The sequence below is a fragment of the Zalophus californianus genome, chromosome 2 (genome assembly GCF_009762305.2).
Source record: "Zalophus californianus isolate mZalCal1 chromosome 2, mZalCal1.pri.v2, whole genome shotgun sequence".
NCBI lineage: Eukaryota > Metazoa > Chordata > Mammalia > Carnivora > Otariidae > Zalophus > Zalophus californianus.
This window is the reverse complement of record NC_045596.1, coordinates 158,560,248-158,586,624: the sequence shown is the minus strand read 5'-3', so window position 1 is coordinate 158,586,624 and position 26,377 is coordinate 158,560,248. Positions and strand designations below refer to the sequence as shown.

The 26,377-nt window shown below is 59.3% G+C and overlaps 2 protein-coding genes across 12 annotated transcripts; both read left to right on the top strand.

The window, feature by feature from the left end:
* Window positions 1–1,730: 1,730 nt before the first annotated feature.
* PDLIM2 (PDZ and LIM domain 2) lies at window positions 1,731–15,634 on the top strand. Of its 10 annotated transcripts, none has more exons than XM_027598787.2 (11): window positions 2,587–2,862; window positions 3,087–3,211; window positions 4,310–4,427; window positions 5,124–5,275; window positions 7,693–7,762; window positions 7,878–8,029; window positions 8,184–8,262; window positions 11,897–11,979; window positions 12,236–12,381; window positions 13,884–14,001; window positions 15,051–15,634. In XM_027598787.2, the coding sequence occupies exons 3-11, from the start codon at window positions 4,335–4,337 to the stop codon at window positions 15,226–15,228; spliced, it is 1,071 nt and encodes a 356-aa protein (XP_027454588.2). In that variant the 5' UTR covers window positions 2,587–2,862; window positions 3,087–3,211; window positions 4,310–4,334; the 3' UTR covers window positions 15,229–15,634. The 10 variants fall into 10 exon arrangements, with proteins under 10 accessions (XP_027454591.2, XP_027454588.2, XP_027454592.2 ...); XM_027598794.2 differs by having other exon boundaries at window positions 2,588–2,862; window positions 4,333–4,427; XM_027598786.2 differs by having other exon boundaries at window positions 2,588–2,877; window positions 4,333–4,427.
* A 5,336-nt stretch (window positions 15,635–20,970) lies between these two features.
* On the top strand, window positions 20,971–25,920 carry C2H8orf58 (chromosome 2 C8orf58 homolog). 2 transcript variants are annotated; one of them, XM_027599165.1, is made up of 7 exons: window positions 20,971–21,100; window positions 22,291–22,802; window positions 23,158–23,337; window positions 23,423–23,540; window positions 23,677–23,789; window positions 24,037–24,119; window positions 24,642–25,920. In XM_027599165.1, the coding sequence occupies exons 1-7, from the start codon at window positions 21,052–21,054 to the stop codon at window positions 24,751–24,753; spliced, it is 1,167 nt and encodes a 388-aa protein (XP_027454966.1). In that variant the 5' UTR covers window positions 20,971–21,051; the 3' UTR covers window positions 24,754–25,920. The 2 variants fall into 2 exon arrangements, with proteins under 2 accessions (XP_027454966.1, XP_027454965.1); XM_027599164.1 differs by having other exon boundaries at window positions 24,013–24,119.
* Window positions 25,921–26,377: the final 457 nt, after the last annotated feature.

The window sequence follows — 26,377 nt, the reverse complement described above, 5'->3', positions numbered from 1 at the left end:
CCAGTGGTGGGGGTAGGATTCCATTTTACGGGACAGCAGCCTGAGGCGGAGAAATTAAGTTGTCTGGGTCACATCATTATAGAATGTGAAGTCAGGTACACAAAATGCAGAAATTTGGGACATTGTGGACCTTGACCTCCTGGACAAGGAAGGTCATGCGTGAGGCCAAGGACTTCACTGGGTTGGGCGTCTTCTATGTTCTTCCTGGCAGTCCTGTCTGCCAGGCCTGTCACTTAGGGCACCCCCACCCCAGGTGGGTGGGAAGAGGTGGTGGTGCCTAGTTCTGCCTATGAATGACAGGGCCATAGCCTGGCCCCGGCAGTTTCCTTGAGCCTGGGTGTGGCCTGGGCCCCAGTGGTGGTTAAACAGCAGCTAGGAGAACAAGACCTATGTGGCCTCCGTCTCTTCCGTCCACCCCAGTCCTCACCACGATCTGCTTCTAAGTTGGCGGCTCCAGCCCATCTTGTGGAAATGACCATTCTTCAGAAACCCACTGGCCTGTTCCAGCTCCCCTGTCCCAGCTTCTTCCCATTCCCTGATGCCCTCAAAAAAGATATCAGCTTTGACTGAGACTTCCTCTCCCTGGGGCAGAAACCAAATCCACACCCTCTGATGGAGCCCTGAAACCTCTGCAGCACACCAACACTACACCCTTGGGCTGCCTGCCATGACAGCGCTGCCTGCACAATGACTGCTTCTGTGCCTTGACCTGGCGGGAGGCAGGAGGGGAGGGGACAGGTCACAGGCCCAGGGGGGTGCAAGGGGGACCTGCGGGGTTGGAGTCAGAACGCGCTGTAGGCCACTGGGGATGCTCATCCCCTGAGAGAGGTGAGTGGAGTGACTTGCCCAGGGCTGCAGAGTTGCTTAGAGCAGGACAGTACTCCCTTCTGGTCCACAGGGTTTTGCCCTTGGGTCAGTCGATTTTGTCTTGGTCGTGAGTTTTGTGAATGCACAACCCACAGAGCAGAAATCCTGCAGATTAACCTGTAAATGCTAGGGACGAGGGAAAAGTCAGGAGCACAAAGAGATGTAAAACAGAGGCTCTGGCCACAAATTGGGGGTGAAGGAAGGGAAATGAATCCATTCAATCATTCAAACAATATTCATTTGACATCTATTGAATGCCCACTGTGTGCCAGGCACTGTGCTAGGCTCTGGGAATGGAGCGGTGAACTAATCACCACCCTCCCTCGCCCTAAGAGGAACCTGCATGCCAGTAGCTTTATATGGGAGGACAGTCTGCACACAGGAGGCTAAGGTAGGCACTATCCCCATTTTACTCATTGGGAAAGTGAGGAAATTACCCACGGTCACACACTAAGAGGCAGATCTGGCATTTGAGGCTAGGTCTGTGTGACCCCAAGGCTATGCTTGCCTGTCCTGCAGTTTCCTGCTCCCTCAAGGGCTTCCAGTCTAGTTGGGTGGTAGAGCACCAGTGTCAGGCCAAGTGGCCACTCCAGGAGGCCCAGGACTGGTTGGTGGGAGAGAGGCTTACACACACCCAGGACAGAGGCCATGGGAGGGCGGGGACGGGAGGTCTGCTGCAGTATGCTGGCTGTCAGTGCAGGGAGGATGAGATACAGGGCATAAGTAGGCGGGAAGAGTGGTGAGGGCACTCCTTGCAGAGGGAACTTGGAGGGAATGACTCATACCTGAGGCAGGCAAGTTACAGCTGTACCCACAGGTGTGCTTCCCTGACAACAGACCAGCCTGACGGAGTGCAAAGTGGAGACCGATGGGAGATGCCAGAGTCGGCTCTGGTGGGCCCTGACGTGTCTGAGTTGAGGGTTGGCAGGTATGGCGCTGGGGAGCCATTTGCCAGATGGTTCTGAGCTGGTGCCTGGGGCCTTTCCTTGGCTGCCCTCTCCCTTTCCCTAGAGCCTGGGTTCCAGGTGGTTGGCAGAAGGCTGGGCCTCACGGGCAGCGAGGGCCCGTGGTGATTGCTGGGGCTGGCCCACCCCAGGCAGGGCAGCAGAGAGGGTGAGGGGAGGGAAGCCAGGAATGGAAAAGTATGAGCCCAGGAGAGTGCCCAGCGACTGCCAGCCAGGATTCCCTCCAGCTCCTGGGCCTCGAAGGTCGCACTGAGCCTCGCAGCCTCGCGGGGCATCTCCAGCATCTTGGGGCAGCTCTGCGCAGCCCCAAGAACCCAGCAGCCCGCAGCCAGCGCCCGGGGAGCGCGCGGGCCGTTGGGGAACGGAGCTGAGGAGGGCGCGGGGGAGGGCCCGGCTCGGGATCTGTGGGTGTCGGGGCTGCATCCGCGCCAGCTGCGGAGTCGGAGCCGGGAGTGGGCGGAGGAGGCAGGCGGACCGCAGACAGGCCCAGCAGGCCCTCCCCCGCCCGGGCCTGGGGTGTGTGTGTGGCGGGGGGGCGGGGGGGAGGAGGGGTGGCTCGAGGGCCCCTGTGAAGGCGGGTGGGCGCGGCCGGCCTGGGAGAGCTTCAGGGGGCGACAGCCTCTGTTGTCCGCGCAGTGGGTCTCGCGACCCGTCACCGGAACGCCTCCCCGGGCCTCCCGGAGCAGTCGGGAGAAGGGCACCTCGGGGAGGACGACCGCAGCCTCTAGGGGGCTCTAGGGAAAGAAACCCCCGCGCACCCCAGCAGGGCGCGGGCCAGGTGGCCGCGCCGGGGCTGGGCTGCGCGGAGGAGGCGGCCTCCCGGGCCAGGGGCGGTGGCAGGGGCGGCCCCGGGATCACATGGGCGGAGGCAGGTCCTGGAGCCCCGGGCGGGCTCTCCCCAGAGTCGGGCAGACGGCGGCAGCGGCGGCGGCGGCGGCGGCGGCAGCGGCGGTGTCTCCTCACCCTCCCTCCTTCCCTTCCCTTCCCTCCCGGGCCTGGCCGCCCAGCCCGACGGGTTAGCGGGAGCCAGGTGAGCGGGAGCCAGGTGAGCGCGCCCACCTGCGCACCGTCCGCACGGCCGGCGACCTTCCCGGCTCCGGGGACCCCGCAGCTCTGCGCGCCCGCGCCCCTTCTGCGCTGCTCTCGGCACCCTGGCTCTTTCCTCTGCCCACGGCCCCAGTCCCTGCAGCCTCGCCTGGAGGCCGGTGTCCCCCGCGTGCTGGGCTTTCCTGATCCCGGGCTCTCCTCCTCCAGCACCCGGCCCGCGGGTACTTTGGCCTCGGAGCGTAGAAGAAGCCAGAACTGGGAGAGCCGGGCGGGCCGACAGGCTGGGCACCTCCCCGCGGCCCGGGGCGCGGAGTCCACCGGCCGGCTCAAAGGTCTGAGAATCCAAAGTCTCTGTGAACCGCCAGCGCCGGCCTGGGGACCTGGGCGACCTGGGCAGGGACAGGAGCGAGGCCTGGGCAAAAGGCGAAGCCAAGGACCAGGGAGAGGGCAGACAGCTCTTCTTGCTTGGGCGCCCTCTCCCCAGGCTCTTAAACACGGGAAGTGGCCCTAGTGTCCTTGATAGATTCCCACAGCACTTGCAGTCTCTGGGCCTCCCCAGGGGCAGCCTCCGGGGTGGGTGCTGGGCAGGGTGGTGGCCCAGGGCTGGCATTACAGCTTCCTGCCTGGGTTGGCTCCTGACTCCATAACTAGAGGCTCAGGAAATCCTACCAGGGCTGGGTCTGCAAGGACACTCCCTTGCCCAGCGGAGGGGGCAGTGGATGGGAGGCCTGTGGCCCCAGCTAGCAGGCAGCATCAGTCAGCTCGCCCTGCTAGCCATTGCCAGGGGGTGGGTGTGCCCAGCTTGGCACATGAGCCCGTCCTTCTGGCTGGGGCTGTTCAGAGGGCAGCAGGCCCCTGGGGGAGGTGGGAAGCCTAGTCTTGCCTACCTGGACCGCATTGCCAGGGGACAGGCAGGCAGCCCGGAGGCCCCTCTGAAGACCCTGGGCCAGTCCCCACCCAGCCAACAACTTGAACAGTCTGTGGTGGCATCACCCCCTTGTTTGCTGTCACTTCTATTACCAGAGTATTGCCCTCGCCCAGAGTGGGGAGGAAGTACCTTGTGCAGTCAGTTTTGGGGACAGGAAGCAAGCACTGATGGGACTTAGCCTTGCCCCGGGGGGGGGGGGGGCGGAAACGGAGACATCTCCTACCACCTCCAGTCCCTGCCCGCCTGGTCTCCATCCAGCAAGGCCCTGTGAGGCACCCTAATGGCCTGCCTTCTGGGAGCTGCGCTGCTGAAGACTGTGGCGGTAAAGGGGGAACTCAGAGTCATGGCTTCCCAGGGTGGGGGGAAGTGAAACCGGGGTGGGGGGGTGAAGGAGGGAGTTAGTCACTTCCTCTACCCTCCCCCTCACCCCCCCCCCAGCCACTAACTGGCGGCTCTCTGGACCTGTCATCCTCTCTCTTTTGCTTCTTCTACCACCTTACAGGGTCTCTGTCCCTTCTTCCTCAGATATGGCACTGACGGTGGATGTGGTGGGGCCTGGGCCCTGGGGCTTCCGGATCACTGGGGGCAGGGATTTCCACACACCCATCATGGTGACCAAGGTAAGGGCTAGTTCCAGGAGCTAAGGAGGTACCCCCAGAGTTAGGGTCTGCCCTGTCTACTTGGTCTCCATAGGCACCTTTCTTTTTTTATTCTGGAGTCAGAAGGCCGGCTTCTGGGAGTGTTAGCCTGGGGAGGACAAGGGCCCCATTGCCATGGGGTTGTGGGGACCACTTCGGGAACAGACTTCTAGGGAGTGAAAGGGAACTAGGCCAAGTACAGGGCCTGCTCTTTTCTCCTTGGTCACCAAGCCTATACCTGCTGGCAGCCACTTGGGGAGGTTACTAGAACAGGAGCCCCAAGTCCTTGGTAGTGTCCTCTTGACCCAGGCCCAGGCCAGGGAGCATTCACGCGGCAGCTACCTGTATGGTGTGCTTTGCAAGGGCAGGGCTCCCTATCCAGAAGTATTTCCAAGCACAGCCCCTGAAATCCTGCCATTTCTTCGGGAGGCTCTGCGAGGGTTCCCGTGCTGGGGTGAGGGGAGTTGTTCCGCTCCAGCTTTGGGAGGGGATTAGCCGATGAGCTGGGCAGACACTGCTGGGCAGGGAGACAAAGGGGGACACGGGCCAGCCTGGTTCAAACCCGCTGCTGTGTTTCTTGGGCAGGACAGAGAGAAACCCCTATCCTCCATCCCTATAGGAATGTCATCGCTGTCTGAGCAGGCGTATCTCAGACCACTTGTTTCTCATCCCCTGCAGGTAACTGAGAGGGGCAAGGCTGAGGCTGCTGACCTCCGGCCTGGCGACATTATCCTGGCCATCAACGGGGAGAGTGCTGAGGGCATGCTTCATGCTGAGGCCCAGAGCAAGATCCGCCATAGCCCCTCACCCCTGAGGCTGCAGCTAGACCGGTAGGCCCCCCACCTCTGCTGGGCCTGCCAGCATTCTTCTCCCCTCTGCCAGCCTGCTGCAGGGTGGCTGACCTCAGCCCCAACCTGGCCTTCCTGGGCCTTTTTGGCTCATGTTTGAGAAGGTCCAGGCTCTGGAGCTGTAGCAGGGTGGGCAGAGGGGTGTCCCTGTGCCTGGCCGGGCATGCAGCCATGGGCAGGGCAGGCTGGCATCAACCACCTGGATGCCCGGGTTTGACTGGTTCCCAAGTGTGCAGGGTACAGGGTGTGGGCATGAAGTGGGTTGAAGAGGGGAAAGGTGTGCCTTAGGCTGGGTCTCCTGGGCCCCTGCCTCCAAGAGGGGATGGCCTTTGTTCAGATCCTGGGGGGGTGGTTTGAGGAGTTTAGGGGCTCACTCCCCATAGAACACCTCTGTCCGCTCCCCCCCACCACCACATACACACACATTGCCTCTCGGGGCTGTGCAGGTGAAGGCAGATTCCCAGGCTTGGGTTTTCGGCCAGGAGGCCTGGGTTGGGGGTGGGGGTGGGAACAGGTGGCTTCCTGGGGTGGGGCATCAAAGTGAGTCACAGGGCAGGAATGCTGGGAGATCCCCCAGCCAGGAGAACCCTCTGGGCGGGCCTTGAACCTGAGTCAGGTATGTCCTGCCTCTCTGCCATCCCCTCCCATCACTGGGCTCTCTCTGGACCCTGGCTCCATGCCCTCTCTTCACCCCCACCATCCCACAGTGCCATAGAAGCTGGCTCCCATGATGCTTGCATGGCCTTGGCCCCTTTAGTGACTCCCTCATGCCACTCAGGCTCGTGAGTGTTTGCAGGAGTGGGACCCAGAGGAGGTGGGTGGAGAGTACCTCAAGGCATCTGGGAAGGGAACCAAAATCTAAGAGGGACTGCAGAGTGGGGTGGCGGAGGGGCGGGGAGCTGCTCACGCCATCACTTCCTGTAGGCTCCTCTTAGAGGGACCCAGTGCCATCAGGGAGTGGGCCTGACCAAGTCCCTCCAGGTTTCCAGCTCCATGTTGGGCAGGTCAAGACTCACTGCCTCTTCTTTTTGTCTGGGCTGCTCCTAAACCCTCCCAGTCTCCTCTACAGGAGCAACCAGAAACTGGCAGGAAGCAGTGCTCTGGACTCGAGCCAAAGTGCAAGCTCCCTTCACTCTGGCCCCACACCCCTCCTTGGGGAGGCTGAGGCTGTTGTGGTGTGCGGTGACTGCAGTTCTTGTTGACCTCTCTAGAAGTGGCCAGAGATCCAAGAATGGTGTAGTGGGGTTGGGACATGGCAGGCTCGCTCTTCACCCTCAGTTAGTCCCAGCCCTCCAATGGCCTCCTGTTCAAGATTCCAGCAGGAAGGGTCTTGGGGGGGGTCCCCGGGGAGCTGAGGTGGGGGGCACCTCTTTTGCTGGCTACCTTGGTGATTGGTGGGGAGCAGGGCCCGCTTGTTGCCTTGACTCTCTAGGTCCTGCAGGATGGCGGGGGGGGGGGCGGGGGGGCGAGGAGACAGGCTCCACCCTTTGTTTTATGGAGGAGAAGACTTCAGAAGGGACCGGGAATGACCCTCTCAAAGATATTCCAGCCATTAGCAGCAAAGCTGGTGGGGGACAGCCTCTGGCTGGGCAGAGGAGAGTGCACAGCGGGCTGGCCACTGTTGGGCTTTAGGAAACTCCTTTTCTCTCTCTGGGCTTCACTTTCTCCGTGTGTGAAAGATAAAGGATTATTTATATGAACTCAGCAATCTCCCCCAGAATCAATCTATAAACTGATGCTTACCAATGACAAAGTCTAGATGAAATGCCCAAAAAAAGAAGAAAAGAGAAAAAAGAAAAAGAAATAAAAAGAGGGGTGCCTGGCTGTCTCAGTTGGTGGAGCATATAAGACTTCATCTCTGGGTCTTGAGTTTGAGCCCCATGTTGAGCATAGAGATTACTTAAAAAAAAAGAGGGGCGCCTGGGTGGCTCAGTTGGTTAAGTGTCTGACTTTGGCTTAGGTCATGATCTCAGGGTCCTGGGATCGAGCCCCATGTCCAGGCTCCATACTGATCAAGGAGTCTGCTTTTCCCTTTCCCACTGCCCTACCCCCCAGCAGGTGCCCTTTCGTGCTCTCTCTCAAGTAAATAAATGAAAAATCTTAAAAAAAAAAGAAAGGGGATACTGTGAGTTTTTAATAAAATTGAATTTATGCAATTATGTCCATTCTTCATATTGATGCTAAACTGTCCATTCCTTTGAGAAATGATGGTGGTTATTAATAATAGTTGTTTGTTTTGAACTTGGCAAAGTTGAAAGTTGACAACCTGATGTCCACATTTCTTGAACATTTTACGAGTCTTGAGAATCTGTTGTGGGAACAGCTGAAATCTGCAGCCCCTGTCAGGTGAGCAGGGTTCCAGGACTCCTGTGACCTGCCTCCCTCTGGCCTCTCCTCAGGTCCCAGGCTGCTTCCCCCAGGCAGACCAATGGGGAAAGCTCTGTGGAAGTGCTGGTGACTCGCTTCCAGGTAGGATGGTGCCTCCTGCTGGGAACTCCAGCACCCTGAAGTGAGGGGAGCCCTGAGGGGCAGGGCCGGTAGGCAATGGGGATGGGTGCTCCCTTCCCGGCCCTTCTCTCCGCAGGGCTCCGTGAGGACGCACGCAGACAGCCAGTCCTCCCTGCGGTCTTCCTGCTCCAGCCCCGTGTCCTCCAGCCCCCAGCTGGGCAGCCCCTTCTCTACCCTGCCCCCCAGCAGCCCGCGTGCCCTCCCTGGAGAGGCCGTGGTCAGCCGCAGGTGAGTGCAGGGGGATGGCCACGGGGTCCAGAACAGGCCTCTCAGTCTCAGTAGCTGGGTTTAGGGGAGCCTGAGGGCACCCTCTGTGTCCCTGAGACAGGCTGTGTCCCTGTGTGCCAGGCGTCCCACACACCGTCCATTTCCCGCATTTCAGTTTCCAGAGCCTGGCACGCTCCCCGGGACCCACTGCTGCTGACCGCTTCTCCTTCGGGGGCCGCCCCGGAAGCCACCAGGTGAGCTGACTGGGAGGAGGAGAGAGCCTCCCATCCGGCCAGGGTGCCAGTGGCCCCCGTGGGGCCGCAGAGGGCGGGTCCCCCTGGGGCAGCCAGCACCTCCATCTCCAGCAACAAGCATACCCCTCTCCTGAGCCCGGAGGCCACTGTGTCTGCTGGCGGGCCGTGCTTATGTGCCCCAAGCCCGGCTGGCCAGTCCCAGGTGGCCTTCTGCCTCCTGTCCTCCCACTTGCTGCCGCCCCCCTCCTGCTAGCGTCCTCCCTTCCTGAGTGTTTCTCTTGGGCCAGGGCTGAAATAGTTTTGCTGCTGTTGTTGGGATGGTTCCCTTTGGTTCTGGCTGCATCTCCTGAACACATTCCTCCCCATTCCAAGCCCCATGCCCGCCCCCAACTCCCATCACCCCATCCTCCTTCCTCCTCCTCTGACTCAGCCCAGAGAACCACCAGTGGGACTGTGGTTCTGCCTCAAGTTGCACTTGGCTTACTTTCTGTCTGCCCTCCTCCCTGCCCTTCTACCCTGGACAACCTTCCACACCGCCGCACCCCCCCCCCCCCCCCCCCCCCCCCGCCAGGTCCCACTGTGAATTAGTGACCGCGCCCCCCGCCCCCCCCCCCGCCAGGTCCCACTGTGAATTAGTGACAGCGCCCCCCGCCCCCCCCCCCCCGCCAGGTCCCACTGTGAATTAGTGACAGCGCCCCCCCCCCCCCCCCCCCCCCCCCCCGCCTTGGTGGTATTTCTCCTCTCTAAGGGCAGGAGTGAGGAAGTGAGGGAGTAAGGCCGCCAACAGTCCTGGGCCACAGCTGCTGGGAGCAGAGTTGGGGGGGGCATGTCCAGCCTTTGGGGTGAAGGGGATGAGGCCCAGCTGCTGGAATCCTACCTCCGGTTGATTTTGCATTCCAGAAAGCAGAGCCTTTAGAGATGGCTGGGGGAGGGCATTAGAAACTGGGGGCTCTGGGGAAAGAAGGAGAGGGCTCCTGTGGGGGCTGCACGGTAGGGGTTCACCAGTGACTCCTTGTGGGCCCACTCAGTGGCCTGCCGGGCAATGTAGGCAAAGAGATGCATTCGATAAGACCCCCGTCTTTAAAGAATTTAAAGTGTAGTTGGGGAGATAAGACAAGCAGTTTGGGAACAATTAAGAGCTAAACAGTGTGGTCTTAATTATGAAAGCAGGAGGCATTCTGGGAGGGGAAAGATGAGTGTGGGCTGGGTGGCCTGAGAAGGCTTTGTCAGGAATTTTGCTGGACGTCCAAGGTAGGACCGGGTAGGGTTTAGATTAGAGATTGATAAGCCAGGGAGATGGGAAAGCAGTGTACAGGCAAGACCTGGCATGTTTGGGCCTGGGTGGGGGTGGGGAGGGGCTTCTCTGGGAGATCTTTGGGCTGAGACCAGCTGGGAGTGCGCTTGGCCCAGGGCATGGCTGGAGAGGGTCCATCCATCTTGGCCTTCTTCCTTGTGGTTCCCAAACTTGGGCAAAGGGGAGATGCTGGTGGTACAGGGAGTGGCTCCCAAGCCAGCAGCAACACCTCGGAACCTGTTAGAAATGCACATTCTCAGGTCCCAGCCTGGACTTACTGAATCAGATGCAGGGGTGAGGGTGTGGAGCAAGGGCACCAATCTGTGTTTTAAGGAGCCCTTGGGGACATGATGCAAAGATCTGAGGACCACCCATGTAGTGTAAACAGGAGCCCTGGGCTGGGTGGCAGGGAGACTTGGGGTAGTCCCACCTCTACCATCTAACCTTGGATAAGCCCCTCTTTCTCTCTCTGGACCTCCCAGTCAGTCCCCATGCTCCGAGTTCCCTTCTTTGGCCTGAGGACCGTGGTCATTCCTTCAACAAACTTCTGCTGAGCAGTTGCTTTGTGTCAGGCACCCTTCTAGTCTCTGGGGATGCATTGGTGGATAAACAGAAATTCCTAACCCAGTGAGGCTTGCATTCTGGTCTATGAATGAGGCTGTGGTCAGATGGTGTGGGAATCCCACACCTCCCTCTTGGGAGCCACTGTATACTTTTAGCACCTTAAAGGTTCTAAGAAGTGCCATGAGAAATATATTTAATTTTATTAATTTCCTAAACTTATTTAACTATAGAATTTCTCCTGGCATCCCCCCCCCCGACACACACACCTGCCACACACTTATTAACATCCCTGTGTTCACCAGAACACAGTTTGAGAGGTGTTGGCTACAGATGAGCTCTTGGTGGGCAGGTGAGCTGCTTCTCTGGACTTGGGGATGACAGGTTTCTTCTGTGAGGGCAGGTGTCCCTAGCTGACTGGGAGGGAGGGAGGAGAAAGGCAGAGCTGCTCCCAGGGAGGGAGTTGGGCTCCTCTCCACCAGGGCACGGTGGTCTGGCAGGAGGAAGGGGGTTAGAGGTGGCTGTAGATGAGGTGCCCCCATCCCAGTCTGCTGTGGCCGTGGCCTTGCTACCGGCTCCTGAGCTGCAGGCACAGGACCCCACCAGCCTTTATGGGGCCCTTCTGGAAACTGGAAGCTGCCACCTCTGGGTAGGCGCACGCCTCGGTGAGCAGATGTGAAGTGAAGACAGCACCCCTCCCTCTGGCTGGCATGAGGACTTGGCTTGCAAAGAGAGCCTGGGTGGATTTGGGCCGCCCTCCCCGCTAGTCACTGCCCTGTTCCGGGCACAGCCTGGCCGCTGACGGCGCGAGGGCCGTGGTTCTTGAGTACCTGGTGCTGACCGCCCTTCCTGAGGAAAGTGTCTTACTGTCTGACAGTGGACCACATGGCACCAAGAGCAAGAGGGATGTAGACTGGTGGAAGAAGAGTGAGGGTCGAGGGCTGTCTTCTCAAAACCCTCAAGTTTCTGTTTTATCATTTAACCCCATACTTTGTCCCTGACTTTGACTCTTAAAATTGAGGGACTTTGGCCTTCCGGGGAACCGTGCCCTCAGCCTGGTGCACTGTGGCCTGTCTGGTTGTCTCTGAGGTACCCTTTCCGTGGGGGCTGGCAAGGGAGAGGAGGCCGGGTAGGAGGGGTGGGTGCAGAGGTGCAGGCCAGAAGGTGGAGCAACAGTGAGGTTGAAGTCGAGATTTCCACATAGACAGCAAGTGTAGGGAGCCCAAGATGGACAGTGCGTGCCTGGAGAGGGGGCGCTGCTGCTGGGCCGTGGGTCCAAAATGGGCCTGGCCCCCCTCAAGACTCCCTGGGGCAGAACCAGACCTCCAGGGCAGCCAGGAGACCTGGGCCCTCTCAGGAGAGGAAGTGTGTGTAGGAGAGAGGTCCCTCGTGCAGCCCCAGCCCTGAGCCCGAGAGGGGTCTTGGGCCCTTCACTCCATCCCTTGTGCTTCCTTCTCCTCACTGCGAAAGGATCTGCTTACTTCCTCTCTGCCCTTCTGCCCCTTGCCCAATCTCCTTGCAGAACCATTAACACTTCCATAATGGGGGCTGGCCACTCTCCCCTTCTGGGACTGAGCAGGAGCAGTCCCTGGTACCCTGCGGGCAGGGCTGAGGTGGTGGCCCCCTCCACCCTGCCCAGGGCCTGCTGGTCAGCGGGAGCTGGGAGCCCTCTGGTGTTGGGCCTGGGGAACAGCCGGGCTTGGCTCGGCGGCCCAGACGGCTGTGCAGGCCAAAGGCTCGAGCCGCTGACTCCTCCCCTGGTGCCTCTCTGTCCCGCAGGCCAGCCTCACCCGCACCGGGGACTCGGCTGTGCTGGTGCTGCCGCCTTCCCCGGGTCCACGTTCCTCCAGCCCCAGGCTCAGGTAGCAGTGGGCCCTGGAGGGTGGGGTGGAATCCTGGAAGGCCTGGGAGGGTAGGAGACAGACAGGCTTTCCAGAGAGGAGGAAGGGGGGCGGCGGGGAGTGGGGGAGGGTCCCGGCTGCTTTAAGCCCAGTTGGCTCTCCTCTGAATCCCACCCCCCCCAGAATCCTTTCCCCTAGGGCACTCTTTCCCTGCGCCCGTGCTGGTCCTCATACCCAGGAAGGGACCCTCACTCCTGGCTGCCTCCTGTCCCTGCAGTGTGGACTCAGAAGGGGGAAGCCGCCTTCTGGAAGAGGACTCAGAAGTCTACAAGATGCTGCAGGAGAATCGTGAGGCACGGGTCGCCCCCCGGCAGTCCAGCTCCTTTCGGCTCTTGCAGGAAGCCCTGGAGGCTGAGGAGAGAGGTGAGCCCCTGGGGGGTTTGAGTGTAGGAAGTAGGTTCTGGCAGGACACCCCTGACTGGACGTGATATTGAACTGGTATTTCTTAAGTGCTCATCACAGGAGTAGGCACCAAGGGGAAGTCCCTGCACTAAAGGAGCTTTCAATCTGGTAGGAGTTACAGGGGTGCACCCAGAGGTGCTGGCTGGGATCAGGAAAGTGTCAAGGGAATGATAAAGGTGGGGGTAGGGCCCGTGGGTGCTGGGTCCCCAGGGAGGGCTTCATGGAGGAAGATGAATTTGACTTGACCCTTGAAGAAAGATCAAGACTTTAACAAACGGCCTTAAGATGGCGGCAGGGAGTTGAGCCTCAGAGAGGGCAGGGCACTGGGGAGGGGGGTGGGGGGGGAGATGGTGGCAGGGAGCGCCGTGGCCTGCAGGGGGTGGGGGGAAGGGGGCTTTGTTGTGGGAGCAAGAGAGTAGCGGGGCCTGGTCTTGGAGGTTGAGTCCTGGCTGTGGGGTCTCATGTGCCAGGCACAGGAGCGCCCTAACCCAGGAGGGCCTGTTAAATAGTGCCAGGCCGATGCTGGAGTGAGCAAGAAGAGAGATACGGGCCCTCGCCAGCCATTCAGTTGTTCATTCGACAGACATTTCCTGTGCTTGTCTGATGGGCCAGTGGTGTGCCGAGTGTGGGGGCTGAGGGCAGTCGGGCACCTGTCGGCCCTTGAGGAACTGTTGATCGGGCCGGACAGGCCTGAACAGCTGCCGAGGTGGTGGTCGGGGTGCAGTGGTGCTGTGTGTGTGTGTAGTGCAGGGGAGGGACGAGGAGGCCTGGCCTGGCAGTGGTCTCAGGGAGGCAGACGATGGGACAGGCAGGAGCGCTGGGTCCACAGCCTCACCAGTACAACCTGGGGGCTGGTTTCAACTCTGACATTAGCTCCTGGGTGTTCAATGGGGTCAGGGGGCAGGGAGCAAATCCTGACTCCGAGGCCTTGGTGGGCCCCCCGGACAGGGCCCAGGGAGAGGTGGTGGGGTGGGGGGAGCGCAGACAGCCTGTGACTTCACCGCTGGAGTCTTGGAGTCCTTGGCTGCCAACAGGGACCATACCTGCCCAGTAACATCGGTGTCGTTCCGAGGCTCACATGCAACAGTGCCCATAAAAGCCCTTTGAAAACCATGTGAAGGTATTGTGGGGCTGCTATTATCTATGATTATCATCTTTTAATTAATATCATCTTGACCGGATCACGAGGGGAAACGCCTGCTTGGTGGGGTATGTAGACACAGCACAGACACTCCTTGGTTGCCATAGCCTGGGCTAACTCGGCCTCGGCCAAGGAGCGGCCGCCATCACTCCCTTCGTCCGTTACCTACCTGCCTCACACCCAGTGTCCCCTTAGAGGTCCTGTGTAAGTGTGCCTTTCAGGAGTCTCCTCAGAGCTGTGCCGGAGGAGTGAGCATGGCCTGCCTGGCTGCCGCCACCGGGCCACGCGCTCCAATGTGTCTGTCTGCCCCCACCCCTCCCAGGTGGCACGCCTGCCTTCCTGCCCAGTCAGCTGAGCCCCCAGTCCTCCCTGCCCACCTCCGGGGCCCCGGCCACCCCACCCAAGCTCCACACGTGTGAGAGGTGCAACACCAGCATTGTGTGAGTGTGGGCAGCCTGGGAGGCAGGCACGCCCTCCCCCCCGACAGGGCGGCTGGGGGGAGGCCAGGGCCGGGGTTGGGGGGGTGACCTCAGGAGGGCTCTGCCGAGAGCAACCAGTTAGGGCCCCTGGAGGGAGGCCTTGCCACGGTGCACCTGTGGGAGGGGGTGATGTGCGTTATTTTCAGGCTTCTCACAGTGCCCTGCTGGCTTCTTCCCGCTGCATCTCCTCCTTCCTGATTCCTTTCGCTCTCCTCCTCGGAGGAAGAAACGCTACTGTGTCTGATTTCTCTCCAGTAATCTCAAAGCCTCTGGAGATCTGCCTCTAGATGAGGGGCCCTCTCCTGGAAAATGTTGCTCCCCCTGCCACCTCCTTTGGAAAGGGATGGATTTTCCAGAAGTAGATTCATTTTTCTCCGTGGGTGGCATTATAATGCAGCCCTATTCTCCGGCAAATTGCTGAAAGCCCACTCCCCCTGCCTTAAATGTCTTGCGCAGTGCTAACGCGCAGTGCTAACGGTCAGATGACTCACTTTAGGCAAATCCCTTAGCCTCTGCGGGCTCTGGTGTCTGGTATCGCCTGCAGAATGGGGTACTACCCGCGCCTGCTGGGCAGACGCGCATGGGGTGGTTCTCAAAGAGCAGCTGCGGAGCTCCCCGGGACTCATCAGAGGGATTGCTGGCCCACACCCCAGAGCTTCCATTTTTCCAACTTGTCCCCAGGGAATGCGATGCTGTGGGTCCTTGTACCTGGGACCACTGCTCTATTAACAACCCAGAAAATTCAGGATGGAGTTTAACTGCCTTCGTGTAAAGGAGAAAAAAATTTTTTTTTTAAATTAGAGGTCCTGGGGGTGTGGGTTGGGGGGTTATTGAAGCAAGAGCCCTGAAGGAAGGCTCGGGGAGTCAGGGTCTGAAATTTGGGGAGCTTCCCTGAATCGGGGCTGGGAGCTAGGCTCCCTGGGAATGAGACGGGCCGCGGTCCTGCCTGTCGGCCCGCCTCCACCCAGCCCCCAGGCTAACGGCTCTGCCCTCTCCATCGCCCCCTGCAGGAACCACGCTGTACGCATCCAGGAGGGGCGCTACCGCCACCCGGGCTGCTACACCTGCGCAGACTGCGGCCTGAACCTGAAGATGCGCGGGCACTTCTGGGTGGGGGACGAGCTGTACTGTGAGAAGCATGCCCGCCGGCGCTACTCCGCAGCCCCCACCCTCAGCTCCCAGGCCTGAGCACCTGGCTGTGCTCGTAGCCCTCCCTCGACTCTGTGGACACCTCTGTGCCAGGGCCATGCCAACAGCAGGTTGGCATGGAAGGGTAGTGGTGGGTGGTGGTGGGTGGTGGGGCCCCTTCCTCCGCGCTAGGCGCGGCCAGGTCTTGGGACCTGTCCTGGGCTGTGCATGAGGACGGCCTCACCATCCCAGGCCTGTGCTAGATACTCTCACTTCCCCCTGCAGGACAGGCCGTGCACCAAAGTCCTCGTGGGCACCGCATTGGATATCTTTGTGCAACAGGGGTTAAGCAGGTTGGGACACAGAGAGAAATATGTAGAAAGAGAGGGGTGGTCATAGGCTAAAGGTACTCACTCTGTAAAGTTTTCAACATATGAGCTCTATAAATGTATATACATGGACAAAACAAAGCAGATCTTTCCTCTCCTTCCCTGCCCCGGCCCCTGGGGATGAGCTTTTCTCTACCACTGCGTAGAAAGTCTTTATTGACATATTTTTTCCCCCTTTATTTCCCCCCTCCCACAAACCCCTACTGAAGAGGCTTGTTTCTTTTAGTGGAAGGTTGTGCTCTTTCTGGACACCCTCCCCTCTTTTTTAAAAAAATATTTTATTTTTAAGTAGTCTCTACATCTGATGTGGGGCTGGAACTTACAACCCCAAGATTAAGAGTTGCATGCTCCACTAATTGAGTCAGCCGGGCGCCCCTCCTGGACCCTATTATTTATTTATTTTAAAGATTTTATTTATTTATGGGAACCTGGGTGGCTCAGTCGTTAAGCGTCTGCCTTCGGCTCAAGTCATGATCCCGGGATCCTGGGATCGAGTCCCGCATCGGGCTCCCTGCTCAGCGGGGAGCCTGCTTCTCCCTCTCCCACTCCCCCTGCTGTGTTCCTGCTCTTGCTGTCTCTCTCTCTCTCTCTGTCAAATAAATAGATTTATTTATTTATTTTGAGAGAGATAGAGAGAGCACAAACACTCGCCGACGTGGATGAGCACAGGGAGGGTCAGAGGCAGAGAGAGAAGCAGGCTCCCCACTGAGCAGGGAGCCTGATGGGGTACTCTATGTGGGGCTCGGTCCCAGGACCCCGAGATCATGACCTGAGCTGAAGGCAAGCACTTAACCAATGGAGCTACCCAGGCGCCCCACCTCCTGGACCCTTTTATAAAGATGCCAGTTTTACTGGGATAACCCCTGGTTCTTTAGAGCATGAGTTTCTCCCTGGGAGCGGGGAGAGGCAGAGGGGTGCTGGAGGGTGGGCAGCAGAGAAACAGGAAGCAGGCCCAGATGTCCATTCTGTCCAGGCCCGCCCAGCTCAGGGAGACAGACTTGTGCTCCCCTGGCACTGGCTGGGCTGGCACTCTGCTCCTTGCTCTACTTGGGGATGATTGCTGCCAGCCCAGCTGACCTACCCAGATGAGCTGGTAGGCAGGAGAGGGGGCAACATCTAGAGTACGTCCTGCACTTGGCCAAGGCTGTCTGCACCCATCTGAGAAAGAGAATCACCAGAAAGAACCTTGGACAGGCTGCAGGTTAGCCTTGCCTGGGAAGGACGTGCCAGTGGAGCCCCCCACCCTGACGGACCACCACCCACCAAGGGCCTCACCTCCAAGCCAGGGTTTTCTGTGTGCCCCTTCCCTGGGAGACCCTCCTGGTTCACTACTAGTTGATTTGAAAACCAAAAACAAAACCAAAAAGGATGGGTGACCAGTGCTAGGCGTGTCTGCCCTCAGGTATGTTGGAGTTGAGGCAGGGGGCAGGTCCCCTACCAGATTTAGGGCTTGATTCACCCACCACCCCCAGTCCTAATCCCAGAGGACATTTCAGAAAGGTGCATGGGTGCTGCTGGATGCTCCAGACCCACCCCGTCCCCCAGTTAGCCTGAAGAATGGGCCACAGTCTCCCCTTTATTTTCACAGAAGAGATCAAAGCTGGACTTCAGAGACTGTGCTATCTGGTTCTTTTTGGAAGGAATCTTGGTGGAGACTATGTTGGCTCCTCAGGCACCTGTTGATATAATTTACACCCTGACATAATTGTCTCACCTTTTGCCTGGATGGCTGCCTTTATTTTCATAGAAAAGATCAAGGCTTTTGGTGGCTCAGGAGTACTGCAGGCCCGAACACCTGGTAGGCAATGGGATGGCCTCCTTGGCGCCACCTACTGTCAGGTGTAGCCCACAACAGGGGAGAATGCCTGCAAAAGGGGCATTCACCCCTCTGTAAATACAGTGAGAACACGGGAGAATGTAGCATTTTTTCATGCTTTCCTGAAGGTAATGGTTAAGTGGCAGCAACTGAGCTGGCACGAATGAAGTCATTGTATATGGCAATGAGTGCCAAGAGCTAATGTGGGACATACAGGCATGCCCTCTGAGTACAGAGCAGAGGGCATCTGTGTGTAAGGGTGAGCAGGACTTGGACAGGTGCAGCAGACAAATGCCGACAGATGGGGGTGAGTGCAGGCGGGATGCTCAGTTTAGGGCAGTGGCTGAAGGAGGTACCAACAGAAGACTGGAAAGGGAGATGGGAGCCTTGAATGCCGGAAGAAATGGTTTGAACTTCACCTTGAGGCTCTGGGAACATTTCGAACACTTTAAGCAGGGAAGTGATGGGCTGGAAAAGGGGGGTGGGCATATTAACATGGTCAGATCCTCACCTGTAACAAAGCTTGATGGGCCAGCAGTGTTCTAAGGAGTAGAGGAGAACAGATGTGGAGTGGAGACCCTTGTGAAACGGGTATGCCGGAGAGTTGCTGAATGCTTTTTGAAGGCTGGATGGGTACAAGCTGAAATCCACCTGTTTAGTTGTGGCAGGCAGATCTCCTTCCGCGGCCAGAGGGTTTCAGAGCACTCTGCAGCTACACAGCCAGCCCCGGCTTGGGAGCAAACTGGGGAAGGTGGAGTTACTAGCCAAACCCATTGGTCACAGGAGAAGGCTGGGGGCAGTCTTTGATCTTTTACCCCCGCCCTCAACCCCACCCCAAGTCAGCTGTGAGCACCCACCCCCCCATGACCCAGACATAGTGCAGTGGTGGTGGTGGTGGGGAACTACCTAATTATAAGACAGCAATTTGTCCAGTGCTGTGCCCTCCTCACTTTTTTTGCATCTGGGGGAAAAACTTCAGAAATGAGGACAGATTCAAGTTGGAAGTTCCCCGAGAGAGCATCTAACATAGCCCCCTTCAGTTAGAAATGGGAAGGTGACATTCCCAAAGTTACACGGCTAGATAATTCTAACACACAGATGTATTAAGTGCTTTAATTCTCACACTTCTGAGGTAGGTATTGTTATCCTCCTTGTTCTATAAATGAAGAACCCGTGGACAGGGAGTATGAGTAGCTAGTCCAAGGACTCCGAGCTGGTAAGGGGAGGGGGCTGGGAGTGGAACCTGGAGTCTGAATCTGGCATTTCTGGCTTGGGGTGGGGGGCTTTTGCCCCTCCATCACCAGAGGCTGCCTTCCTGGCCACAAGGGAGGTCACCATGGCTCCCAGCCATCTCTATTCTGGCAGGAGCTGCCCCCAGCCTCTTGGCTTTGCCCTTCCTCCCACAGGGCCTAGTTCAGTGCTGAGCTTGCAGGAAATGTGCTTCCTGAAGCTGGGACTTCCCCACGGAGATTGAGGGGCAGCTGGGCATCCCTGCCTCAGCCTGAGGGATGACTCTGCTAAGCCACCATGTGTCTCAGGAACTCAGGGCAGCCGCTCACCTGTCAGGTGGGCAGCGAGGGGGTGGCTGAGCCGCCCTTGCCATTCCTTCACGAATCACTCGAAGGGAATGGATTCTCCTCTGGTAGGAGGCAGGGTGGGAGGTGGTCATGCAGGGGTACAGAGCCCTCTCGGTGGTCACAGAGCTGCTCCAGGCAGGGCTTCAGAAGGCAGACAGGAGGGAAGTGTGTGGCCCCCATGAGGGATCCCCATCACCGTGAGGGCTCAGGCATATCTGCATGGCGGGGAGGCACAGGCACGTGGCCTGGAAGGGAGTGTGCTTGGGTGTGTGTTGGTGGGGGTGTGGGTTCTTTTGAGCCCACACAAAGCCTTGTGCTGAGACACTGCATTCCTGCTGGCTGGGCTTCCTGTTCCAGATGCATTCTTGCCCCAGAGTCACCAGGGAGACTGCTTGGAATCTGGCCCCACATTCTCCAAATTCAGGGCGAGATCTGGCAGAGGTTCCCTCCCTTTACCTCCCCACCCTCTCACTTTGGAGGAAGGAAGCCACCTGATAGGCCAGCCCTCCAACCCTCCTACCTAAGGGCTGGGGTGGGGTCTGACACTGCCTGTGGGGTTTGGTGCCACACATCCTGTTGGACAAGCATAAAGCAGTTCCTGCCAGGCCCTGCCTTCTGTTTCCCTGTCTACATCTGGGAAAGAGGAATGGAGTGGTGTTGCTGTCTAGGAGGACAGGGTTAGGAGGGGACAACCCAGAGGACCTCTGCCTAGCAGGGAAGGGCTTAGCCTGAAAATCAAGATGTTAAGAGATGGCAGGTAATTCAGGCACTAGGCTCTCATTCTTTCTCCAGCCTTGGCTACAGGCCTCAGTTTCCCCCAAATTATACAGTTAGAATCTTATAGTTTGCGGCTCTCTGGTAAGTCTCTTCTGCAAGGAAGGTGTTTGCAGAAAGGTCCGAAGGAGCAAGGAGCAGAAGAGGGTGGGCAGACTGTTTTCTCCCCTCCCAGTTAACGGCCACTTCCTTCCAAGGGCTCCGGTTGGTTCCAGCCCCTCCCCCAGAGGCTCAGGTGCAAGTTTGCACGTCCACCAGCTCCCTTATCTGCCTCCAAGGGATTTGGGTCCTGCTGGGATTTTTCCCAGCCCTGTCACCTTCCTCAGGAGGATGAGGTTTCCTTAGAGGCCAGCAGCCCCCCTGGTCACCAGGCTGTGTCCCCTTCAGCAGCTGCCTGGGCTCCTAGCCTCCTTTCAGGCTGGGGGCCTTTAAGGGTGAGGGATGGTGGAATCCCAGGACCAAAAGAGGGTTGGGGTGGGGACAGGGAAGTATTTACGCTTCCACCGCCTCCAGGCTGCTTCCCTGTCCCCCTGGCTCACTTCCCCAGATCCTGAAGCCCCCCACCCCCAAGCCCCAGCTTTCGGGTGCTCGGGTGAGGGAGACATATGGGACAAGGAGGGGATTCAGATCTAGCCCAGGACTCAAGGCGCTCTACAGTTGTTGGAAAGGATTTCCATGTGGACAGGGATCACTTCCCCCTTCCATCGCGTCAGCTTTCTGAGTGGCGGAGTGACTTGCCCCGGGCACACAGCTGGGAGCGCAGGGACAACCTTGTCCCGGTCAGCGCTCTTCCCGCAGCCAGCACGTGGGGCTCCATTTCCTTCCGCGCTCCCGTCCAGTCCCCGCCGACCCTCCACCCCCATCCCCGGCTGCATTTCGGCGGCAGGAAGGCAGACCAGCATGTGAACCGGGAGTGGGGGGGTGCCGGGTAACCCCGCACCTCGAGCCTGACAGCGTCCGTAGGCGGGGGTCTCCGCTCCTCGGCCGGCGGCGGGAGCGCGGGGCTGCCCGGAGCCTGAAGGACAGCGGATCGTGGCCTTTTCCCGGCTCCCCGGCGCGCCCAGCGCGCCCCGGCTCCCAGCCCCCGCCCCCGCCCCCCGCGGCCGCTCCGGGCGCGCCCCCGCCCCCCGCTGCCCGCACACCTGCGCGCCCCTCCCCCCCTTCCCCTCGCTCCCCGCCGCGAGGGTCCCGGGGCCGCGCCCAGCCGGGGCCGGACGCGCGTGCGAAGCCGCCCGCCAAACAGCGGCTGGGGGACGCTGGCCCGGGATCGCGGGGCCGGCTGCTGCGGCCGCGGCCGGGGCGCTGCGTCGGGGCCGGGAGCGGGGCCATGCTGGGCCGGCGGCGCGTCTTCGCCGTGGAGCCGCTCGGCGGCCGGGGTGAGTCGCCCACCCCCCAGGTCGGCCGGGGCCTGCCGCTCTGGAGCCGACTCCCGCGCCGAGCCCCGGTCTGCGCTCCCCGTCCCAGCCCGTACACCCCGCCCAGGGCGCCCGACTTCGCAGCCTCCCTTCCGACGGGCTGAGTGATGGCGCCGTGCGCTTTGGAGACCCTCTGGGTTTGGGCGTTAAACCAGCCACCACCCTCCATCCCATTCCCCCCCCCCACTCCGCCCCGGCTCCACTTCCCCGTGTGGACCCTTCGCCCAGCCCTTGCCCCCGCCGGCAGGTCCAAAAGCTCCCTCCGCGGCGGCCGACCCCTTCCCGAAGGAAACTTCCTGGCTGGCTTCCTTGGCCAGGGGGGGCCTGGTTTGGCCCGCAGCTCCCCGGCGTGGCCGGCGGTGAGACGGAGGCGGCCCTCCATCCTCTCCCGCACTAGTTTGTGCATCAGTTTTACAGCTGGGGACCCAGCGCGTGGGTAGGGCCTGGCGCAGAGGGGACAGTCCTCGGGAGCTAGCGCTGCTTCTCCTCCTACACCCCTCCCCGTTTCCATTTAAGTTTTTTTTTTTCCAACTCTCCACCAAATCTTCACTATTTCTCATTTAAAAGAACAGAAGCCCGCAGTGCTTATAGCTATTCTTATTTTTATTACCCTCCCCTAGGAGCTCCTGGAGAGACTTCATCCTGCATCCTGATGTTAGTTTGGACCCCAAGCTTCCTTCTTTGTGCCTCCCCATTTCCCCGAGGCCAGAGGGTGGGGGTGGGGGGGTCACAGTCCTACTGCCCCGTGGGGAGTAGTTGGAGAGACTGAGGCTCCCCATTCAGGACTTGGAGGTCTTAGGCTGACCATAGGCTCCTTAGTACAAGAAGAGAGCAGCAACCCCCTCAAAGGAGGCTAGGCCATCCAAGGAGCTGGTGAATATGCCCTACATGGCTTTGCCTACCACACAGCCCAAATCCGGGGCGGGGTGGGGGGTCTGTGATCGGCAACAAAGACCGCTTGTGAAGGGAACCCCTGCTAACTTCTCCCAGCCAGGGATGGGGAGAGATCTGGGCGGGGCTGTGGCTGTCCAGCCCGTCCCCTCCCTTCACCTCGGCCCAGGACACTCCTCCCCGGGGAATGCTGCTAGTTGCCAGGAACGCTGGGGGCGTTAGGGGCGGCCTGCCCAGCCTGATGCTGACTCTCCTTGCAGATGGGGTTGGTGAGGACTTGGCACACGGTTGTGTAGTACCTGGAGTCAGCAGCACCTACCGACGGATCCCGGACGCTGCTCAAGGTTGCTCGCTGGACTCCTGGAAGGGAGATGGCCAGCTGAGAGGTCTCAGGAGGCAGGAGCCACTTCTCAAACTGGCCTCCCGGGACTCAGGAGTGGAGATGGTGGTTGGGGACAGCCTCCTGGCCACCTCACCGGGCCTTTCTCAGGACTCTCTGGACTTTGAGCCCACAGGGAGCCCTGAGCCTCTGGCCCTTGCTTCCAAGGAGCCTCCTGCCCACCTAGGCCGGCTTCTGGCCAACCGTAAGCTGGAGCAGGTGCTGGAGCGGTCCCGCCAGCTCCCGTCTTCCCCTGCCAGCATGTCACAACGCCACCGCTCCCTGAAGCCCCCCAGCGAGCCTGAATGTGAAATGCCCCTTTTTGGAGCCAGGGAACAGGAGGCCACTGAGGCAGAAACTGACCTGGAGGCAGGCCTGGAAGAAGCAGAGGTGGTGAGTGTCAGCTCTCAGGCTGGGTCAAGAGTGGGATGGAAATGGCCTTTTTACACAGAGGGGTGGGTTGCTGGCTGGTGGGGCCTCACTGACTTGTTCTCCTTGGAGCTCTCTGGGGCTGGGGCGTTCCTTGCAGCTAATTGACGGGTTGTTCTCGCCTCAGCCCACTCCCAGCTGTGTGGAGGTGGGCAGGATGGGGGCTGGCCTGGCAGCATGCCCGGCTGGGTACTGGGAGGCCAGCCCGGGGGCGTGTGCCTCCTCTCCCTGGCCCCTCTGCACCCATCTGCTGGCTGCCTAGGATGGGAGCCTGCTTGAGTTCCGAAGTCCCCCCCCCCGACCTCACTCTGTCCCACAGGCGGGGGGCCTGGGGCCTGAAGCCTGGGCCTGTCTCCCAGGGCAGGGTCTCCGCTACCTGGAACACCTGTGCCTGGTGCTGGAGCAGATGGCAAGGCTCCAGCAGCTCTACTTGCAGCTGCAGACCCAGAGGCCCCCATGGGGGAGTGAGCCGCAGGGCCAGCAGGCCAGCGGGGGGCAGGTGAGTGCGGGCGGCAGAGGAGGGCTGGGACCCCTGGAAGCAGCCCTCGAGTCAGGTCTCGAGTGCCCGTCTGTCCTGTGCACAGGATCGTGAAGCGGAGGAAGAGGAGGAGGCGGGGAAGCCCACCCTGGCCCCCTCACTGCCGCCTTCTCGTGCCCCAGGCCGTGAGGTGCACGGATTGCCCAGCCAGACGCAGGAGACAGGTGAGGGGCAGTCACGTTTCCCTGTGTGTCTTACCTGCCCAGGGCCGCCCTCCTCCCCCGGCAGACCCCGTGAGCCCTGGGCTTGACGGGTGGCTTCCTGCTTCTGGCCCTGGGTAATCTGATTCTCTTTCTGAAGGGGCAAAATCAGCTACGCCCCTAAAGGTAGGGCTGCCCAGTGCCAACCCCCCTGTGCTGTTAGAGGCCGCCGCAGAGCCCGCTCACATCTTTCCATCCTCCCAGGGACACAAGGTAGGTGCTGGGTATGTGTGGAGGCAGGGGACAGGCTGGAGCGGGGCTGTGGGGTGGTTGGGATGTGTACACGACGTGAAGGCCAGGAACGCTGGCAAAGTGACAGAATTCCTGATTGGAGCAGGTGACTTGTCCTGCCTGTGCTGCCCGCTGGCTCTGGGAGCTTGGTCAGGGGCATGTTGTGGGGAGGAGCTCTGTGGTGATCCCCTCACCCTCTGCTCAGCGGGATCTCTCCCACTGGAACAAGGTCAAGGTCCTGCTCAACCGGATCCGTTGGAGGAGCCCGAAACACCCTGAGTCCCCTGCCCCTCCTGATGGCTCTGCCCCTAGGTGAGTCCTGGGGCCCAGCCTAGGTGAGGGCAGAGGAGGAGCCTGATGAACCAGGATGCTGAGATTGTAGGGCCAGTTGTGTTTTTTTGGTCCCCTGGAGATCCGAGAGACGTAGATAGTCTTGGAGAGGGTGCAGGAAGAAACAGAAGGCAGTTAAAGCATCCCGTTTACAGGGGAGGAGGCTGGGGACTGGACTGGGGAAGGAAGTTGCTTTCCTGAGGCTACCTGCGTGGTGAGTCCGTGGCAGAGCCAGGACCAGAGCATGGGAAACCCCTCATGCCCGTCCAGCAAGCCCTCACCCCTCACAGCTGAACCTTAGGCCACCTCCCAGATTTGCTGGGAGAGCAAGGTTGGGCCACAGAGGATTCCACAGTAGGTGATGGGGGGTAATGTGGGGCTAGGAAGCACTATGTCGATGTCCCCAGGCTCCCCACGGCAGATACACAGTGTTCCATCAACTCTGGGGCCATTGCTGCTTTCACTTCCTCCTCCTAGCCTAAAGCTACCTTCTCTTTTCCACAGGATTGAGTCAAGGGGCGTCCCTGAAAGACCTCCATGCCAGCCCCTCCGGAAGACCTTTGTGCCATCATTTGTGGTTAAGAAGCAACGAGCAAAAAACCTTTCTGTATGCTGAGACCTCCTGGTGCAGGGACGTGACCCTGGGTGGGGGTGTGTGCAGTGAAGGCTTCTTCCTCGCCCTTTGCCTGTTGCTGCTTCTGGGCACTGCCAGGAAAAGCTGCTGATGCTCACCCTTCTCTCTGAGGAGAGGGCTGGATCTTTCTCCTCTGGGCAGCCTGGCAGAGGAGCCCGGGTTCCCTGAGAGGCCCCAAGGTGTGGCAGCCCCCGGGCTCCTTGCTGGTTGCCAGAAATCCCTGGGCCTAGTCAATGTGAACTAACTTATTTATCAGGAGTCCATGGAATGTGTTTGACATGGTGATCTCCTGGGGCTTAGCATGTCTCAGATGTGTATTTGTGCAAAATGATATGTGTATCTCTGTGAGTCTGTCACTGTTGTGAACTGGCTGGATACAGCTGTCTCTTCGGAATCATGCACTCAAAGGGTTGGTCTTCTGGGTGAGGTAACTGCGAAAGGATGGAACCGAACTTCATTCCTCAGTGGGCAGTTACTGATTTGGAGTCCTGCTTTCCTTCTCAGACCTTCGTGGGTAGCCCCAGGACGGGTGGGGCGGGGGTACTATCTTGGGTGCCTCTGCATGGTGTCTTGCCTGTGAAACAGAGCCCCTGAAGACCAGACCTGGAATGGAAGGGTCAGGGACAACATGGAGAAGAGCAGAGTAAGCTTCAAGGTCTGTCTTCAGCTGCTTTGGTCCCTAATAACCTTTACATATCAGAGCAGAAACCAGAAACATACTTGCTTTTTAGACCTTGACAAAAATCCCTTAACTTTTCTGAGCCATAGCTTCCTACTTAATCTCCCAAATGGTTTAATGATACCTGCCCTACCTACCTCACAGTCTTATTATGAAGATAAAATGAGATTAAACTGTCTTGAAGTGCATTGTGAATGTTACATGAATAGGAAGGGGACGGCATGGGGTTGGAAGGAGGCCAAACTGGAGGGATGATGGGAAGGCCAGAGGATAAAGGAGGCCTGGAGTTGCTAATGCAGACAAACGGCCAATGATTAGTGGCAAGACTTGAAGCATGTCATTTCACTCAAGTCTTAGGTTTCATAACTGAGAATTAGGGCACTAGTGCCTGACCTTATTTTCCAGGGTTGTGAGAACTAAAGGAAATGTTTCTGAGAACATTGTAAATGTCTACCAAAATATTGTGGTGGTTTATTTATTACGGCATGTAGTGTTCCTAGCTCTTTGCTAATTGAGAAAGGGGAAAGCTTAGTCTCCTGCAGATATCCAGAGGATGGGAGGGGACGGGTGTGTATGTGTGTGTGTGGGGGGGGTGTCAATGGAAGGGCCGGGCTAGGGATGAAGTCATTGGCTTGAGTAAGACAGGAATGTCTCCTAGAAATGGCCACTGATCAGGCACTCTCCTCCTTCAGGCAGGAGGGGCTGCTTCTCTTGCGGCTGCAGCCCTGGAGTCGGCCAGAATGAGGCCAGGTGTCGGGTGGTAGGTGCTCTCTTCTATTCAGGGGTCCAGTTCCTGCTGTCTTTGTACCAGGAACCAATGCTCTAAAGCCTACTTTTCTAATGGGACAGTTAAGCGGGGACACCGCCGAGGCCCGGCTTCCAAACGCGCATCCGATCGGGGAAGGCGCACTTCCGTTCCACAGTTGG